This window comes from Oncorhynchus kisutch, linkage group LG16 (genome assembly GCF_002021735.2).
Source record: "Oncorhynchus kisutch isolate 150728-3 linkage group LG16, Okis_V2, whole genome shotgun sequence".
In the NCBI taxonomy this organism is placed as follows: domain Eukaryota; kingdom Metazoa; phylum Chordata; class Actinopteri; order Salmoniformes; family Salmonidae; genus Oncorhynchus; species Oncorhynchus kisutch.
The window spans coordinates 11,398,792-11,418,669 of NC_034189.2; the positions used below are offsets into that span (position 1 = coordinate 11,398,792).

At 48.5% G+C, this 19,878-nt stretch overlaps 1 protein-coding gene across 7 annotated transcripts in view; it reads right to left on the minus strand.

Moving 5' to 3' along the window:
* Nucleotides 1–774: 774 nt before the first annotated feature.
* The window catches only part of LOC109883014 (phosphatidylinositol-binding clathrin assembly protein), a 63,417-nt gene continuing 44,313 nt past the window's right edge, over nt 775–19,878 (minus strand). For 4 of the 7 annotated variants that reach the window (XM_031791782.1, XM_031791784.1, XM_031791786.1 and 1 more), the window contains 9 exons: nt 18,958–19,085; nt 16,968–17,068; nt 16,291–16,395; nt 11,395–11,562; nt 10,962–10,992; nt 9,247–9,409; nt 1,595–1,651; nt 1,300–1,413; nt 775–1,082 (listed from right to left, as the gene is read on the minus strand). In XM_031791782.1, the coding sequence (XP_031647642.1) occupies nt 1,068–1,082; nt 1,300–1,413; nt 1,595–1,651; nt 9,247–9,409; nt 10,962–10,992; nt 11,395–11,562; nt 16,291–16,395; nt 16,968–17,068; nt 18,958–19,085 (882 nt within the window). In that variant the 3' untranslated portion in view covers nt 775–1,067. The remainder of the gene's footprint in view (nt 1,083–1,299; nt 1,414–1,594; nt 1,652–9,246; nt 9,410–10,961; nt 10,993–11,394; nt 11,563–16,290; nt 16,396–16,967; nt 17,069–18,957; nt 19,086–19,878) is intronic. The other 3 variants (XM_031791788.1, XM_031791785.1, XM_031791787.1) reach the window with 2 other exon arrangements.

Sequence of the window (19,878 nt, forward strand, 5' to 3'; positions counted from 1 at the left end):
GGTAGAGGGGTGTCCTTAATGTTTTCTATCCAGTCTGATGGTAGGATGATGGTGAGGGTAGAGGGGTGTCCTTAATGTTTTCTATCCAGTCTGATTGATGGTAGGATGATGGTGAGGGTAGAGGGGTGTCCTTCATGTTTTCTATCCAGTCTGATTACACCTGGTGATGGCTTCTCCATGTCTGAAACACCTCCCCTGGGTAACATAAGTGCTTTTTCTGAACTAGCAAACAGTCAAGGACGGCTAGCGAGCAGGGACAAACATTTCCACCCTGTTGATGAGTAACGGTGTGAAAGTTGGAAAACAAAAAAACATCTTTAATTTGGTGACCTTTTAGTCTAAGAAAACAGGTAGAGACCAGCTCACTAAGTAATGCTTTATAAACAGTGTGCACACACACTCAGAGATAGAAAACCAGAACACAAGTTCCTACTGGTTTGCAACCATCTCACCAACCAGAGAGGATGGCTCCAACTGTAACCTACCGATCTATTTGTAGACAAATCAGTCCGCTCTGCCCATGGCTAGATTCACACCTTTGTCCGTTTATGTGTGTGTGCCAAAGTGCTCAATATCAGCTCAGTAACATACCTACAAAATTGAAGAGTCTCAGTCATTTTAACAGGGTGTAATCCATCTATCTACACCAAAGGTAACAGAAGACTAACTAAACCAACACAGAAAAGTCAATGTACACACGGGTCCTAAGTGTAATGAACCTATGACCTTTCACCCCTGACCCCTTCACACCGTCTACTCCAAAAGACCTATCCATTTATAGGGGTTCCGTATTATTAAAAAAAATTGGGGGGGGGGTGTTTGTTTGAGGGTGGGGGCTGTTTCAGACAGAGAGGTAAGCCTTTATGATATCATAAACACTCTTCCTTGCTCTACCCTCCATCTCCCGGGTTCATCAGCCTCTTCTTCCCTCTTCCTCTCCTCTTGTATTTGGTGTTGGTTGGTTTTTCTTCTGTCTGCCCCTCAGTCATTCATTCATTCCTTTCTCTTTTCTTCGTTTGTCCGCTCTGTGTTTTATGCCATCATTCACTCTGCTCCCCCAGATGAAATTACATGAACTGCATCTGAGACGGAGAGAAAGAAGAGAGAAAGAGGAAGGAAAGCCAGTCAGTGAGGGGAAAATGGCAGAAAGAGACACTAAACTACAGAGGAAAATGAGTTTGTGAGTTCGGATGTACAATTGTAAAGCCATAAAGGACTTTGGACTAAGGGTGTAGGTCAGATAGGGTAACTTGAGTTCAGGGGATGGGGCATAACAGTGTTGTAGGGTCTGGGGGTCACCTGGGCTCCAGGCATGGGGGAGAAGGGGTTTGTGGGTCTGAGTACAGGCTGGTTGTACATCATGGGCTGGGGGGCCATCACCTGGACACCCCCCATCTGACCCATCTGAGGGACCTGGGGAAGAAAAAAAACATATCAAGCTTTTCTTTTTGTTTTAAATGGGTCAAGACAGTGAGGGACAGGGAAGTTGGGGGACATGTTTAGCATCAGAAGGATGTGGGCCTTGCAAGGCCACGGCCATTCTTCTAGCAAAATACATACCAGGTATTAATATGGCTGTGTGAACAGCACTCACCATTCCATACATAGGCACTTGCGGTGTGGTCATGGGGAAAGGCATAGGAGCTGGAGCCTGTATGGGAGGAGAGAAAAACCTGGTTAACAGAGCTGAGGGACAATTAAAGACCGGTCTAAACAGGTAAAACTGATGGGATGACCTCCACGGACACCACATTCATCAACACAGGTAAACTACAGATAAACACACTTCAAATGACTACAGATAAACAGTTAAACTACATGTAAATATAGGTCAAATAGACTACAGATAAACAGTTAAACTACATGTAAATATAGGTCAAATAAACTATATGTAAATATAGGTCAAATAGACTACAGATAAACAGTTAAACTACATGTAAATACAGTTAAATAAATTGCTAATAAATAACAACAGGTAAACTAAACTACAGGAAACAACGACATGTAACTACAGGTCAAATAAACTATAAATAGATGCAGGGCAAATAAACTATAAATAGATGCAGGGCAAATAAACTATAAATAGATGCAGGTCAAATAAACTATAAATAGATGCAGGTCAAATAAACTATAAATAGATGCAGGTCAAATAAACTATAAATAGATGCAGGTCAAATAAACTATAAATAGATGCAGGGCAAATAAACTATAAATAGATGCAGGGCAAATAAACTATAAATAGATGCAGGGCAAATAAACTATAAATAGATGCAGGGCAAATAAACTATAAATAGATGCAGGGCAAATAAACTATAAATAGATGCAGGTCAAATAAACTATAAATAGATGCAGGTCAAATAAACTATAAATAGATGCAGGTCAAATAAACTATAAATAGATGCAGGTCAAATAAACTATAAATAGATGCAGGTCAAATAAACGATAAATAGATGCAGGTCAAATAAACGATAAATAGATGCAGGTCAAATAAACTATAAATAGATGCAGGTCAAATAAACTATAAATAGATGCAGGTCAAATAAACTATAAATAGATGCAGGTCAAATAAACTATAAATAGATGCAGGTCAAATAAACTATAAATAGATGCAGGTCAAATAAACTATAAATAGATGCAGGTCAAATAAAACAAACACAGGTAAACAAACTACAGGTCAAATGATTTACAGATTAACTACAGGTAAAAGATTTACAGATTACCTGTAGTTATTTATTTGACCTATAGTTTAACTATAAATAAATATAGGTACAACAAACTACAGGTAAACAAAACTACAGATAAATACAGGCACAATAAACTACAGATAAATACAGGCACAATAAACTACAGATAAATACAGGCACAATAAACTACAGATAAATACAGGCACAATAAACTACAGATAAATACAGGCACAATAAACTACAGATAAATACAGGCACAATAAACTACAGATAAATACAGGCACAATAAACTACAGGTAAAGAGGTCATATAAACTACAGGTAAAGAGGTCATATAAACTACAGGTAAAGAGGTCATATAAACTACAGGTAAAGAGGTCATATAAACTACAGGTAAAGAGGTCATATAAACTACAGGTAAAGAGGTCATATAAACTACAGGTAAAGAGGTCATATAAACTACAGGTAAAGAGGTCATATAAACTACAGGTAAAGAGGTCATATAAACTACAGGTAAAGAGGTCATATAAACTACAGGTAAAGAGGTCATATAAACTACAGGTAAAGAGGTCATATAAACTACAGGTAAAGAGGTCATATAAACTACAGGTAAAGAGGTCATATAAACTACAGGTAAAGAGGTCATATAAACTACAGGTAAAGAGGTCATATAAACTACAGGTAAAGAGGTCATATAAACTACGGGCAAAGAGGTCATATAAACTACGGGCAAAGAGGTCATATAAACTACAGGTAAAGAGGTCATATAAACTACGGGTAAAGAGGTCATATAAACTACAGGTAAAGAGGTCATATAAACTACAGGTAAAGATGTCATATAAACTACAGGTAAAGAGGTCATATAAACTACGGGCAAAGAGGTCATATAAACTACAGGTAAAGAGGTCATATAAACTACAGGTAAAGAGGTCATATAAACTACGGGTAAAGAGGTCATATAAACTACGGGCAAAGAGGTCATATAAACTACGGGCAAAGAGGTCATATAAACTACAGGTAAAGAGGCCATATAAACTACAGGTAAAGAGGTCATATAAACTACAGGTAAAGAGGTCATATAAACTACGGGCAAAGAGGTCATATAAACTACGGGCAAAGAGGTCATATAAACTACAGGTAAAGAGGTCATATAAACTACAGGTAAAGAGGTCATATAAACTACAGGTAAAGAGGTCATATAAACTACGGGTAAAGAGGTCATATAAACTACAGGTAAAGAGGTCATATAAACTATGAGTAAAGAGGTCATATAAACTACGGCTTTCTACTAGATGTTAGAACATTGTTGTTATAACAACCTACACTCTTCTGGGAAGGCTTTCTACTAGATGTTGGAACATTGCTGCTGGGGACTTGCTTCCATTCAGCCACAAGAGCATTAGTGAGGTTGGGCACTGATGTTGGGCGATTAGGCCTGGCTCGCAGTCAGCATTCCAATTCATCACAAAGGTGTTCAATAGGGTTGAGGTCAGGGCTCTGTGCAGGCCACACCGATCGATAAACCATTTCTATATGGACCTCGCTTGATGCACAGGGGCATTGTCATGCTGAAACAGGAAAGGGTCTTCCCCAAGCTGTTGCCACAAAGTTGGAAGTACAGAATTGTCTAAAATGTCATTGTTTGCTGTAGCATTAAGATTTCTCTTCACTGGAACTAAGGGGCCCGAACCATGAAAAACAGCCCCAGACCATTATTCCTCCTCCACCAAAGTTTACAGTTGGCACTATGCATTGGGGCGGGTAGAGTTCTCCTGGCATCCGCCAAATTCAGATTAGTCCGTCGGACTGCCAGATGGTGAAGAGCGATTCATCACACTGCTCCAGAGTCCAATGGAGGCGAGCTTCACACCACCTCAGCCGGCGCTTGGCATTGTGCATGGTGATCTTAGGCTTGTGTGCGGCTGCTCGGCCACGGAAACCCATTTCATGAAGTCCCCGACAAACAGTTATTGTGCTGACGTTGCTTCCAGAGTCAGTTTGGAACTCGGTAGTGAGTGTTGCAACCGAGGACAGACAATTTATTTGCGCTGTGTGCTTCTGTTGCTCCTAGACATTTCTACTTCACAATAACAGCACTATCAGTTGACTATGGCAGCTCTAGCAGGGCAGAAATCTGACAAAATGACTCGTTGGAAAGGTGGCATCCTATGACGATGCCACGTTGAAAGTCATGGAGCTCTTCAGTAAGGTCAGTCTACTGCCAATGTTTGTCTATGGAGATTGCATGGCTGTGTGCTCAATTATTTTACACCTGTCAGCAACAGGTGTGGCTGAAATAGCCAAATCCACTCATTTGAAGGGGTGTCCACATACTTTTGTATATATACATCAAATCAAAGTTTGTCACGTGCCCCGAATACAACTTACAGTGAAATGCTTTCTTACAGGCTCCAACCAATAGTGCAAAAAAGGTATTAGGTGAACAATAGGTAGGTAAAGAAATAAAACAACAGTAAAGAGACAGGCCAAATACAGTAGCGAGGCTACAACAGTAACGAGGCTACATACAGACACTGGTTAGTCAGGCTGATTGAGGTAGTATGTACATGCATGTATAGTTAATAAAGTGACTATGCATATATGATAAACAGAGAGTAGCAGCAGCGTAAAAAGAGTGTTGGGTGGGGGGGGGGGGGGGGGGGGCTCACAATGCAAATAGTCTGTGTATCTAATAGACAGTATAGTGTATCTTGAAAAACAAACAAGTAGGGGAGGAACGAGGGAGGGAGAGACTGAGGAACGAGGGAGAGAGAGACTGAGGAACGAGACTGAGGAACGACTGAGGAACGAGACTGAGGAACGACTGAGGAACGAGACTGAGGAACGACTGAGGAACGAGCCAGAGGAACGAGCCAGAGGAACGAGGGAGGGAGAGCCAGAGGAACGAGGGAGGGAGAGCCAGAGGAACGAGGGAGGGAGAGCCAGAGGAACGAGGGAGGGAGAGCCAGAGGAACGAGGGAGGGAGAGCCAGAGGAACGAGGGAGGGAGAGCCAGAGGAACGAGGGAGGGAGAGCCAGAGGAACGAGGAGGGAGAGCCAGAGGAACGAGGGAGGGAGAGCCAGAGGAACGAGGGAGGGAGAGCCAGAGGAACGAGGGAGGGAGAGCCAGAGGAACGAGGGAGGGAGAGCCAGAGGAACGAGGGAGGGAGAGCCAGAGGAACGAGGGAGGGAGAGCCAGAGGAACGAGGGAGGGAGAGCCAGAGGAACGAGGGAGGGAGAGCCAGAGGAACGAGGGAGGGAGAGCCAGAGGAACGAGGGAGGGAGAGCCAGAGGAACGAGGGAGGGAGAGCCAGAGGAACGAGGGAGGGAGAGCCAGAGGAACGAGGGAGGGAGAGCCAGAGGAACGAGGGAGGGAGAGCCAGAGGAACGAGGGAGGGAGAGCCAGAGGAACGAGGGAGGGAGAGCCAGAGGAACGAGGGAGGGAGAGCCAGAGGAACGAGGGAGGGAGAGCCAGAGGAACGAGGGAGGGAGAGCCAGAGGAACGAGGGAGGGAGAACCAGAGGAACGAGGGAGGGAGAGCCAGAGGAACGAGGGAGAGAGAGCCAGAGGAACGAGGGAGAGAGAGCCAGAGGAACGAGGGAGAGAGAGCCAGAGGAACGAGGGAGAGAGAGACTGAGGAACGAGGGAGAGAGAGACTGAGGAACGAGGGAGAGAGAGGACTGAGGAACGAGGGAGAGAGAGACTGAGGAACGAGGGAGAGAGAGACTGAGGAACGAGGGAGAGAGAGACTGAGGAACGAGGGAGAGAGAGACTGAGGAACGAGGGAGAGAGAGACTGAGGAACGAGGGAGAGAGAGACTGAGGAACGAGGGAGAGAGAGACTGAGGAACGAGGGAGAGAGAGACTGAGGAACGAGGGAGAGAGACTGAGGAACGAGGGAGAGATCACACTGAGCTGATACTGACCAGAAGTGTACACTTGAGGATTTAAAACAAGAAATAGGGTGGAAACTTCCTCCAATCTAATGCTTTTAAATTCATGAGGAGGGAGTGTACACTTCTGGGTGAAGGGTAGAGAATGGGAACAAAGACCAGAATTCTCTCTGATAGGCCCCTGGTGAGAAGTGATGCACCACTACAAAGACCAGAATTCTCTCTGATAGGTCCTTGGTGAGAAGTGATGCACCACTACAAAGACCAGAATTCTCTCTGATAGGCCCCTGGTGAGAAGTGATGCACCACTACAAAGACCAGAATTCTCTCTGATAGGCCCCTGGTGAAAAGTGATGCACCATTTGGGTCCCACCCTACTACTTACATAACCAGCATAGAACATCCCATTCTGCATGGCAAAGACAAACACAGAGAGAGATGGGGAAGGGAAAACAGAGGAATGGAGAAGAGAGAAAGATGGGGAAGGGAAAACAGAGGAATGGAGAGAGGGAGAAGATGGATGAGGTGAAGAAGTCAAGACAGCAAAAACAGGACGACATGGAAAAATTTGAGACAAAGACACACAGAGACAGACAGACAGAGACAGGGACACACATACAGACAGAGACAAGGACACACAGACAGACAAACAGGGACACACAGACAAGGACACACAGACAGACAAACAGGGACACACAGACAAGGACACACAGACAGACAGAAACAGGGACACAGACAGACAGAAACACAGAGACACAGACAGACAGAGACAAGGACACACACAGAGACAGGGACACACAGAGACAGAGAGACAGAGAGACACAGAGACAGAGAGACAGAGAGACAGAGAGACAGAGAGACAGAGAGACAGAGAGACAGAGAGACAGACGAGACAGAGAGACAGACAGAGAGAGAGAGACAGAGAGAGAGAGAGACAGAGAGAGAGAGAGACAGAGAGAGAGAGAGACAGAGAGAGAGAGAGACAGAGAGAGAGAGAGAGAGAGAGAGAGAGAGAGAGAGAGAGAGAGAGAGAGAGAGAGAGAGACAGGGAGAGAGAGAGACAGGGAGAGAGAGAGACAGGGAGAGAGAGAGACAGGGAGAGAGAGAGACAGGGGAGAGAGAGAGAGGGAGAGAGAGACAGGGAGAGAGGAAGAAAGGAAGCAAGGGGTTAGTGACAGATTTCCATTGGCAAGCTCAGCACTCAGTCTTGGCAAGCACTAGGGTTTCCGTTAGGAAAATGCAGTAAGGAACAGCAAAATCACCAGCCTATGTCAATCCAATATGTCACGTAATAGAAACGTTTAAGTCTACAAAAAAACATAGCCCACTCTGTTTCTTACAGAGTCTAGTTTAGGAAACAGAACTGTATTGAGATCAAAGGTTTTATTGAGGCGAAAATGATCAGAATGTCGGCCAAAATCCACCTCGCTACATCTTCTCCCACTGCCGGCCACTGAGCTTCCTCTCATTACCATATTTGGTAGTGAGTGGAAACTCCAACCAGATGCTTCACACTTATACACCCGGTGAAATATATCTGGCTCATTGCTCGTTCTCTGTTATAAGCCCAGTAACGTGCACAAGGCAGTAGGCTATGTGCCAGAATTCATTTCACAAAGCAATTAGCGGGAAAACAAATTGTCAAAAGCGCACATGCATTTTCATGTGACAAGAGATGAAAATATTCATTACAAATTTTGAAAGACGAGAGATCTAAAGATGTAACAACTAGCATGGGTTGCTAACAACTAGCATGGGTTGCTAACAACTAGCATGGGTTGCTAACAACTAGCATGGGTTGCTAACAACTAGCATGGGTTGCTAATATGACTAGAAGTGTGCGTTTGGCTACTGGACAATAAAATAAAGTACAACATGAGAGAAATCGACTTCCTTGCCTTTGAAACCAGTAGTCTTCATAAAATAATTGGCTCTCCACTTTCTACAGGTTAGATTTGACTTTGAAGCAAGGTAAGACATGCCTCATTAACATGAAGTAAAATGTTTGGAATCCAACAATTAAGTGTACGTTTTTAAAATGCATCGTGCCTCCAGCTCATTGCAACGTGGTGTGTGTACGATGCGCTGAAGCCTGCCTACCATTGCCTTGGAAACACACTTCAATTATCAGTCCAAAAATATATTATTAAAAAAATAAAAAAATTAAAAAGAAGCTGTTTTTAAAATCGTGGCTATCAAAACTGTTTTTAAACACACGATTGCATTTATTGTTGAAATGAAAGCATGTTTCAGTCCAGCAGTAATGAATGAGGTGTTTGAGGAGCTGTAGCAGCCAGCAGCTGTCACGCTGTCTGACAGATTTGCGTTTATCGGCTCTGTGTCTGTACGCTGAGTGTGTGTGATGAACATAACGACTCACGACAAATACCCAGAAGGCAATTTAATTCCACAAAATGTATGCAAATGCCCCTATAGCATAACCGGTCAAATATATATACTGGTATTTCCATCTCTGAGGTGGCGGGGGGGGGGGGGGGGGGGGGGGGGGGGCAAAGCAGGCTATTACCGGCTAACGGAAATCCTAGCACACATGCTCAAAGCACAGCAATCACAGTCTTGGCTAGAGTCCATCTACTGCAGCTGGACGGGCTGTTATCGACAAAATAACATCATCTGCTTCTCCGGTGAGAGACAGACGCACAACCACTCACCAGGTGTTGTACAGGCATGGGTGCGGGTGCCATGGGAACAGGGTTCCAGGCCGTGGTGCTGGTCATGGTCTTACTCTGCCAGTTGTGTCCCCCAGTTAGTCTCTTCTCTCCAGACTGGCTCCACTGCATGTCTGGCCTGAACACCGGGGCACACAGAGACAAAATGCACCATGCAAAAACACCACACTCGTTAATCAACTGTCACTATATCATATTGTGACAATGCCAACGGTTATAACCAGATATAAAGGCATGTCTATAAGCTCTTCACTGTGTCGTCGCAGACGGCTGCTTTAGTTTCTGTTTCGTTTCCAACGTATCGGAGTAGAAGCTCTGGAGATGGGTGGGTCCTAACACAGGTCAGTGGGATGGCAGTCCGTCTCGGGAAAACACTGCAGTGGTCTGTCCCAAAACTACATTTACATGCTACGTAGCAAACTATCCAGAGTGTTGATTAACGCTATGTTTCTACCACATGATGGTTTTGTAATTAAAAACACTCAGATGTCAGACTATTTTAGTGGCTTTTCTTGGTCTATCCCTTTTTCGTAAAATCCAATTGGTAGTTACAGTCTTGTGACCAGGAGTCGTAGTTTACAGTCTTGTCCCTTACGGACTTGGGAGAGGTGAAGGTCGAGAGCCATGCGTCCTCCTAAACACAACCCTGACAAGCCGCACTGCTTCTTGACACACTGCTCGCTTAACCTGGAAGCCAGTCGCACCAATGTGTTGGTGGAAACACCGGACATCTGGCGACCGAAATCAGCTTGCAGGCGACCGGCCCGCCACAAGGTGTCGCTAGAGTGTGATGGGACAAGGATATCCTGGCCGGTCAAACCCTCTCCTAAACCGGACGACGCTGGGCCAAACCCTCTCCTAACCAGGACCACGCTGGGCCAAACCCTCTCCTAACCAGGACCACGCTGGGCCAAACCCTCTCCTAACCAGGACCACGCTGGGCCAAACCCTCTCCTAACCAGGACGACGTTGGGCCAAACCCTCTCCTAACCAGGACGACACTGGGCCAAACCCTCTCCTAACCAGGACGACGCTGGGCAAACCCTCTCCTAACCAGGACGGCGCTGGGCCAAACCCTCTCCTAACCAGGACGGCGCTGGGCCAAACCCTCTCCTAACCAGGACGGCGCTGGGCCAAACCCTCTCCTAACCAGGACGTGGCTGGGCCAAACCCTCTCCTAACCAGGACGACGCTGGGCCAAACCCTCTCCTAACCAGGACGACGCTGGGCCAAACCCTCTCCTAACCAGGACGGCGCTGGGCCAAACCATCTCCTAACCCGGATGATGCTGGGCCAAACCATCTCCTAACCCGGATGATGCTGGGCCAAACCATCTCCTAACCCGGATGATGCTGGGCCAAACCATCTCCTAACCCGGATGATGCTGGGCCAATTGTCCGCCGCCTCATGGGTCTCCCGGTCACGGCCGGCTGTGACACAGCCTGGGATCGAACCCGGGGCTGTAGTGAAGGCTCAATGACCGCGATGCAGCGCCTTAGACCACTGCGCCACTCAGGAGGCCAAGACTATCACTTATTTTAGTAGTGTGTTTTATGTCGAGAAGCAGTCTACTGTGTGTTATCAGCACTGCCTGCCTGGGACTGGAGTACAGTAGGATGGCAGACCGCCATAGCCCTCTATTGTCTAGGGAAAACGCTGCAGTAGTCTGGCTCTACATCACATCCACACACACTTACTTCTTGGCTGGGGCTCCTCCGAACTGCAGATCTGAGGAGAGAGAGAGAGATGGGTGAGGTGTATTTAAAGAGAGAATCTAAGCCAGACAGACAGAAAGCCAGCCAGCCCTGGGGAGTAGTGAAGGCTCCTAAATACTGTTTACAGTAAGAGTAGCGGCTTGTGATCAGTGGCTCCCTACTGGGTTCCCTCTCACTGTCCTCTCTCTGTCTGCCCAAACTTCTGATAGTTACTAGGGCCAATCCCTACCATTAGGTAATCCAATGGACCAAGAGGGAAAGAAGAGGGGTAGAGGAGAGAGAAGGGTAGAGGAGAGAGAAGGGTAGAGGAGAGAGAAGGGTAGAGGAGAGACACATGGAGAGTCAGCACAAAGAGAAAGACACAAGGAGACAGATGAGGACACAAAAGAAGTGTGTGTCTCTGTATAGTACTCACTGCCAACGAGGTTGGCGAGGGAGGAGTCCAGGTCGTTGGCCAGCAGCTTGCCCCCTGGGTGGTACCCTGGATGGGGGTGACTTGGGTGGGGGTGGTGGAGGGCCATGGGGGGAGCCTGGTTATGGTTCGACACTGTGGGCTTCAGCAGGTCCCCAAGAGCATCAAACCCTGGAGGACACAGAGACACTGGTTAATACAACACACACACACACACACACACACACACACACACACACACACACACACAGCCAAGCAGGTACATGATACATACACAAGGATATCAGCATTACTCAAAGAGTAGGCTACGAACTCACACACAGATGGGTTATGAGGTTAAAAGAAAAGCACAGCATGCAGGACAGATTTGACTCAAGTTTGAGAGAGAAATTACTTGGGGGGGGGGGGGCAGGATCAGGTTGTGGGATATCATGAGTCATTTAGTCAAAAGGCTGTGTTCCTTTCCTGTATTTCTATGCTTGGGGCTTCAGTCGCTGTGTCTATTCATTGTATTTCTAGGATTCAGCCTCATGGGGCGGTAGCTGTATTTGAGTGATGATGGATTTCTGTTATTGAGTCATTACGCTGATCGATTCTATTCATTACATTTCTAGACTAAAACAGTAGAAGTGTAACCCTTTTAGTTCAACCGTTTCTAGTCAGTCACAGTTGACACAATAATAATTTTTTTTTTTTTTCAAATGTATTTCTAGCTTGAGTAGGCTAGCTATTTTTGTGTGCTGATGAATTTTATGTACTCGTTGTTGTGGAGTCAGATGGATTCTATTAACTCTGTTTCTGGACGAAAACAGTAGCTTTTTATCCTTTCTATGTATCCTATTTCTAGGCCCAGCAGCTGTGTTATGATGGATTTATGTTCTTGTGGTTGGCATGTTGTGAAGTCATTACGCTGATTGAGGCTCTGCAACACACATCTGTACTGTAGTATACAGGGTTGATTAGTTATACAGCCGTGAGAGTCAATGAGAAATCAAATCATTCACGGTGTAAACGTTAAATTATATTACTATAACCTAGTCTAGTCTGGTCCTCATTCTGCTAATGGGGACACAATACCACACACAGAGACAAAGAAAGAGAGGACAGAGAGAGAGACACACAGAGAGAGAGAGAGAGAGAGACACAGAGAGAGAGACAGACAGACAGAGTAATGGAGAAAGGAGCAAAGAGACAAGCCTAGCCAGGCTGACAGGAGGAGAACGACAAAGGGGGAGGACGGACGGACGGAGGGGGACGACAGAGGGGGGACGGACGGAAGGAGATGGACAACAGACGGAAGGAGGAGGACAACAGACGGAAGGAGGAGGACAACAGACGGAAGGAGGAGGACAACAGAGGGGGACAGACGGAAGGAGGAGGACAGAGGGGGACGGACGGAAGGAGGACGACAGACAGAAGACGCCCCTCCCTCATCTCCTCCGCCCCTTCCTCATCTCCTCCCCTCCCTCATCTCCTCCCGCCCCTTCCTCATCTCATTCCCTCATCTCCTTCATCCCCTCCCCTCCCTCCCTCATCTCCTCCCTCCCTCATCTCCTCCCACCCCTCCCTCATCCCCCCCCCTCCCTCATCTCCTCCCCTCCCTCATCTCCTCCCCTCCCTTCCTCCCTCAGCTCCTCCCCTCCCTTCCTCCCTCATCTCCTCCCACCCCTCCCTCATCTCCTCTCCTCCCTCATCTCCTCCCACATCTCCTCCCTCCCTCCCTCCCTCATCTCCTCCCCTCCCCTCCCTCCCTCATCTCCTCCCCTCCCTCCCTCATCTCCTCCCCCTCATCTCCTCCCCTCCCTCATCCCCTCACTCCTCCCTCATCTCCTCCCCTCCCTCATCTCCTCCCCTCCCTCATCTCCTCCCCTCCCTCATCTCCTCCCCTCATCTCATCTCATCTCCTCCCCTCCCCTCATCTCCTCCCCTCCCCTCCCCTCATCTCCTCCCTCATCTCCCCTCATCTCCTCCCCTCATTCCTCATCTCCTCCCCTCATTCCCTCATCTCCTCCCCTCATTCCCTCATCTCCTCCCCTCCCTCCCTCATCTCCTCCCCTCCCTCCCTCCCTCATCTCCTCCCCTCCCTCCCTCCCTCATCTCCTCCCCTCCCTCCCTCATCTCCTCCCCTCCCTCATCTCCTCCCCTCCCTCATCTCCTCCCCTCCCTCATCTCCTCCCTCATCTCATCTCATCTCCTCCCCTCCCCTCATCTCCTCCCCTCCCTCCCTCCCTCATCTCCTCCCCTCCCTCCCTCATCTCCTCCCCTCCCTCCCTCCCTCCCTCATCTCCTCCCCCCCTCCCTCATCTCCTCCCCTCCCCTCCTCATCTCCTCCCTCCCTCCCTCCCTCATCTCCTCCCCCCCCTCCCTCATCTCCTCCCCTCCCTCCCCTCCCTCATCCCCCCCCCCTCCCTCATCTCTCCCCTCCCTCATCTCCTCCCCTCCCTTCCTCCCTCATCTCCTCCCCTCCCTCCCTCATCTCCTCCCACCCCTCCCTCATCTCCTCCCCTCCCTCATCTCCTCCCACATCTCCTCCCACATCTCCCTCCCTCCCTCCCTCCCTCCCTCATCTCCTCCCCTCCCTCCCTCCCTCCCTCATCTCCTCCCCTCCCTCCCTCCGTCCCTCCCTCATCTCCTCCCCTCCCTCATCTCCTCCCCTCCCTCCCTCATCTTCCTCCCTCCCTCCCTCATCTCCTCCCCTCCCTCCCTCATCTCCTCCCTCCCCCCCTCATCTCCTCCCCTCCCTCATCTCCTCCCCTCCCTCATCGTCCTCCCCTCCTCCCCTCCCTCATCCCCTCACTCCTCCCTCATCTCCTCCCCTCCCTCCCTCATCTCCTCCCCTCCCTCCCTCATCTCCTCCCTCCCTCATCTCCTCCCCTCCCCCCCATCTCCTCCCCTCCCTCCATCTCCTCCCCTCCCCTCATCTCCTCCCCTCATCTCCCCTCATCTCCTCCCCTCATTCCCTCATCTCCTCCCTCCCTCCCTCATGCCCTCATCTCCTCCCCTCCCTCCCTCCCTCATCTCCTCCCCTCCCTCCCTCCCTCATCTCCTCCCCTCCCCTCCCTCCCTCATCTCCTCCCCTCCCTCCCTCCCTCATCTCCTCCCCTCCCTCCCTCCCTCCCTCATCTCCTCCCTCCCCTCCCTCATCTCCTCCCCTCCCATCCCCCCCTCACCCCCCCTCCCTCAGCTCCTCCCCTCCCTCCTCCTCAGCTCCTCCCCTCCCTCCCCTCAGCTCTCCCACCCCTCCCTCAGCTCCTCCCACCCCCTCCCTCAGCTCCTCCCACCCCTCCCTCATCTCCTCCCACCCTCCCTCATCTCCTCCCTCCCTCCCTCATCTCCTCCCCTCCCTTATCTCCTCCCCTCATCTCCTCATCTCCTCCCCTCATCTCCTCCCTCCCTCCTCCCCTCACTCCTCCCCTCCCTCCCTCATCTCCTCCCCTCCCTCCCTCATCTCCTCCCCTCCCTCATCTCCTCCCCTCCCTTCCCTCATCTCCTTCCCCTCCCTCATCTCCTCCCCTCCCTCATCTCCTCCCCTCCCCCATCTCCTCATCTCCCCTCATCTCCTCCCTCATCTCCCCTCATCTCCTCCCCCTCATCTCCCCTCATCTCCTCCCCTCATCTCCTCCCCTCCCTCCCTCCCTCATCTCCTCCCCTCCCTCATCTCCTCATCTCCTCCCCTCCCTCATCTCCTCATCTCCTCCCCTCCCTCCCTCATCTCCTCCCTCCCTCATCTCCTCCCCCCTCCCTCATCTCCTCCCCTCCCTCATCTCCTCCCCTCCCTCCCTCCCTCATCTCCTCCCCTCCCTCCCTCCCTCCCTCATCTCCTCCCCTCCCTCCCTCCCTCCCTCATCTCCTCCCCTCCCCTCCCTCCCTCCCTCCCTCATCTCCTCCCCTCCCTCCCTCCCTCATCTCCTCCCCCCCTCCCTCATCTCCCTCCCTCATCTCCCTCCCTCATCTCCTCCCCTCCCTCCCTCATCTCCTCCCCTCCCTCCCTCATCCCCTCCCCTCCTCCCCTCCCCTCATCTCCTCTCCTCATCTCCTCCCCTCCCTGAAGCGAGGGAGTGGAGAAAAGGAGGAGGAATAACATGGTGAGGAAGCTGTGCTTCAGGAGTGTGTTGACACAGCAATGCATCCCCGATGGCAACCTATTCCCTACATACTACACTACTTTTAACCTGAGCCCTATGGGGTGTTGTGTAGTATGTAGGGAATAGGGTGCCATCTAGGACTCCACGTTGACGAAGTAGGAACTTCCTGCTTGGTTCAGCAGGAAACAGAGGGGAAGGATCAGAGAAAACCAGCACACTCAGCAAAGAGAGAAGAGAGCCTCGAAACAAGCAGAACAACAAGAAAAAAAGAAGAGTTAGTGTTTGGAGGGGCTCAGATTGAGAGAACAGAGGCAGTAGAGGGAAGAGGGGAATAGATGAAGAGAGGAGAACAAATGGAAAGGTAGCGCCTCTGAAGATGGCTGGGACGGGGTGACTGCTGGGACGGGGTGAAGGCTGGGACGGGGTGAAGGCTGGGACGGGGTGAAGGCTGGGACGGGGTGAGGGGGTGAAGGCTGGGACTGGGTGAGGGGGTGAAGGCTGGGACGGGGTGAGGGGGTGAAGGCTGGGACGGGGTGAGGGGGTGAAGGCTGGGATGGGGTGAACGACAACAAATAGATGGGTGACAGACAAATAGGAAAGGAATGAGATGACCAGAACACACACAGCAAGATGAAACAGGGGTAGTAGGAACACCCGACCTAAAGCTGAACGATTTTGTGGCAAAACAAACCAAGGCAGAAAACTGAACCAAACCAGAAAGTAAGAGGTTGATTAGTCTAACAGCTAGTTGTAAATCGTAGGTCGAAAGCTAAACCAAGACAGAGTTATTCATTTCGTGTATGGTTCTCTTTACCATCAGCGGCTGGCTGCACGCCGTTATTGGCTATTCCTCTAGCCCCGCCCCCAAAAACAGCATCAAAATCTACACTTATGGAGGACTCAGCTTGCACAGCAGCACCTAGGAGACAGAGGTCAGAGGTCATGAGACTGTCGTCAGGGCTACATACAACTGGCTTCAGGCGGAAGACATTGTGAACACAGAGGAAGCACTGGCTGGCTCTCAGCAAATCATATTTATTCATCTCTGTTGCTAGGGAGCATGGGGCCATCAGAAGAGCGTCATAACGCTGAAGTAAAGGTTTTAATTCTGTCGTTAACCGCTACATAGGACGCACTTGAATGTTTCTAATAGAAAAGAAAAATGGTGGCTAGACGAATGAACGGATGATGACTGAATATATGACACAGGAAATACATGTTTATATTTACTAACTAAAAACAGACGCGTATTCAGAGACCAAAATAAAAGCCCTGAAGTCTAAACATAGAGGCTTGTCAGGACAAAGGCTTTTACACGTGTTTGGTGTGACTATTACACCACTGATCAACACTCTGTATCCCCCCCCCCCTCTCCTCCTGAACCAGCAGTTCAGGAGGAGGTTAAGTGACAAAAACAAAACTACCAAAAGTGTGTGTGTGTGTGTGTTTTCCTGTGTTGATTAGTAGCGTGCATGCATGTCTCTGTCCTACCTCCCCAGGCACTGGCGGCTGTAGAGATGGAAGGAGTGCTCTGGACAACAGGGATGAAGGCTGGCTGTAGGTCAAACAGATCACTACTGAGGTTGGGCATGCTGGAGGGGAGGGAGAGAAAGAGAAATCAACCCGTGAGTAAATGGGATTAAAATCGCCCTTCTACTTTATCAACGTATCTGTACAAATAGAGGACTGCTAGCAATGATTAAGCCAAGACAACAAACCCCAACAAGTAATCAAATCATAGATCTTCCAATTGCGTAAATATCAGCTTTGACATACGCAGAACGATAATAACTGATCATGTGAACAACAGCATTTAAAAAAAATAACGTTGATTCAATTCATTATGTCTTTTTGATTTGATCAGGGCACCTTGGACTACGGTGGTTGCGTTATAACCACCTGTCATTGGCGCGTTATAACCACCTGTCATTGGCGCGTTATAACCACCTGTCATTGGCGCGTTATAACCACCTGTCATTGGCGCGTTATAACCACCTGTCATTGGCGCGTTATAACCACCTGTCATTAGCGTGTTATAACCACCTGTCATTAGCGTGTTATAACCACCTGTCATTGGCGCGTTATAACCACCTGTCATTGGCGCGTTATAACCACCTGTCATTGGCGCGTTATAACCACCTGTCATTGGCGCGTTATAACCACCTGTCATTGGCGCGTTATAACCACCTGTCATTGGCGCGTTATAACCACCTGTCATTGGCGCGTTATAACCACCTGTCATTGGCGCGTTATAACCACCTGTCATTGGCGCGTTATAACCACCTGTCATTGGCGCGTTATAACCACCTGTCATTGGCGCGTTATAACCACCTGTCATTGGCGCGTTATAACCACCTGTCATTGGCGCGTTATAACCACCTGTCATTGGCGCGTTATAACCACCTGTCATTGGCGTGTTATAACCACCTGTCATTAGGCGTGTTACACCTGTCATTAGCGTGTTATAACCACCTGTCATTAGCGTGTTATAACCACCTGTCATTAGCGTGTTATAACCACCTGTCATTAGCGTGTTATAACCACCTGTCATTAGCGTGTTATAACCACCTGTCATTAGCGTGTTATAACCACCTGTCATTAGCGTGTTATAACCACCTGTCATTAGCGTGTTATACCTGTTATAACCACCTGTCATTAGCGTGTTATAACCACCTGTCATTAGCATGTTATAACTGTTAGAACCACGTTATAAATAACGTTGATTCAATTCATTATGTCTTTTTGATTTGATCAGGGCACCTTGGACTACGGTGGTTGCGTTATAACCACCTGTCATTGGCGCGTTATAACCACCTGTCATTGGCGCGTTATAACCACCTGTCATTGGCGCGTTATAACCACCTGTCATTGGCGCGTTATAACCACCTGTCATTGGCGCGTTATAACCACCTGTCATTGGCGCGTTATAACCACCTGTCATTGGCGCGTTATAACCACCTGTCATTGGCGCGTTATAACCACCTGTCATTGGCGCGTTATAACCACCTGTCATTGGCGCGTTATAACCACCTGTCATTGGCGCGTTATAACCACCTGTCATTGGCGCGTTATAACCACCTGTCATTGGCGCGTTATAACCACCTGTCATTGGCGCGTTATAACCACCTGTCATTAGCGTGTTATAACCACCTGTCATTAGCGTGTTATAACCACCTGTCATTAGCGTGTTATAACCACCTGTCATTAGCGTGTTATAACCACCTGTCATTAGCGTGTTATAACCACCTGTCATTAGCGTGTTATAACCACCTGTCATTAGCGTGTTATAACCACCTGTCATTAGCGTGTTATACCTGTTATAACCACCTGTCATTAGCATGTTATAACCACCTGTCATTAGCGTGTTATAACCACCTGTCATTAGCATGTTATAACTGTTATAACCACGTTATAACTTATAACCACCTGTCATTAGCATGTTATAACCACCAGAAACAGACAGAGACATGTTATAACCTACCTATTGGTGGATGGTGTGTTGAATAGCTCCATGGCCTGGTTGGTGTTGTGGTTGACACTGCCCATAGACTGTGTACTGGGGGAGGCAGAGGGAGGCAGGGACACACCGATCTCCTTCAGACGCTGGTCCTGGAGGTGCAGAGAAACACACTGTCAAACATTGAGTACGAGTTGGCCAACACACCTGACTTTACGAACATGTTTTAGCCTTGAGCTGATAAATGATTATCTATATGTAGATTTTCTCAGCGTTTATAGAGAGCAGTATGACGGACCAGTGTCAGCGTGTTCCAAGGAAAACTCAAAACATCTTCAGCTGGAAAATGTGAACTGTCAACATGTTTTCTGCAGGACCATTTACTAGAAATCTGACTCGACTAGAACTCTGCTGCATTGTCCCTGTCACCATCCACAGAGCTCATCTAAAACACACACACAGCAGTTATATCAATGAAGCACGAAATAAGACAGAAGTCACAACATGTTGTTCCCAGCAAGCTGTTTGCCCTTCCCCCGCAGCCTCAGAACAGGTGGAGTGTGTGAAACGTCCAGCGATGCTTTCAGGCAGTTCGATCTGAATATGATTCGTGTTTTTCTGTAGTTTCGTTGTTATGGTATTTCTATCGCCCAAGTGAAATGGTGTTTAGTGGAGCAATATAGTAGTAAACGTGTGTACTGTTGTTATGATGTTTAGTGTATCAGCGCTCCCCTTCTAAGGCCTGCTGTCTCTCCTTATAACCCCTTCTTCGTGTGTGTGTGTGTGTGTGTACTTGTTTTTCTACCTTATCAGGACCCCAATGTCCTCACATTTCACCTTATTGTTTTCCTACCTTATCAGAACATTAACTTTTTTTGAAAAGTGAGGACTTGAATTTGTTTGAATACTATTTTAAGCTTAAGAGCTAGGTTAGAGTTAGGTTAG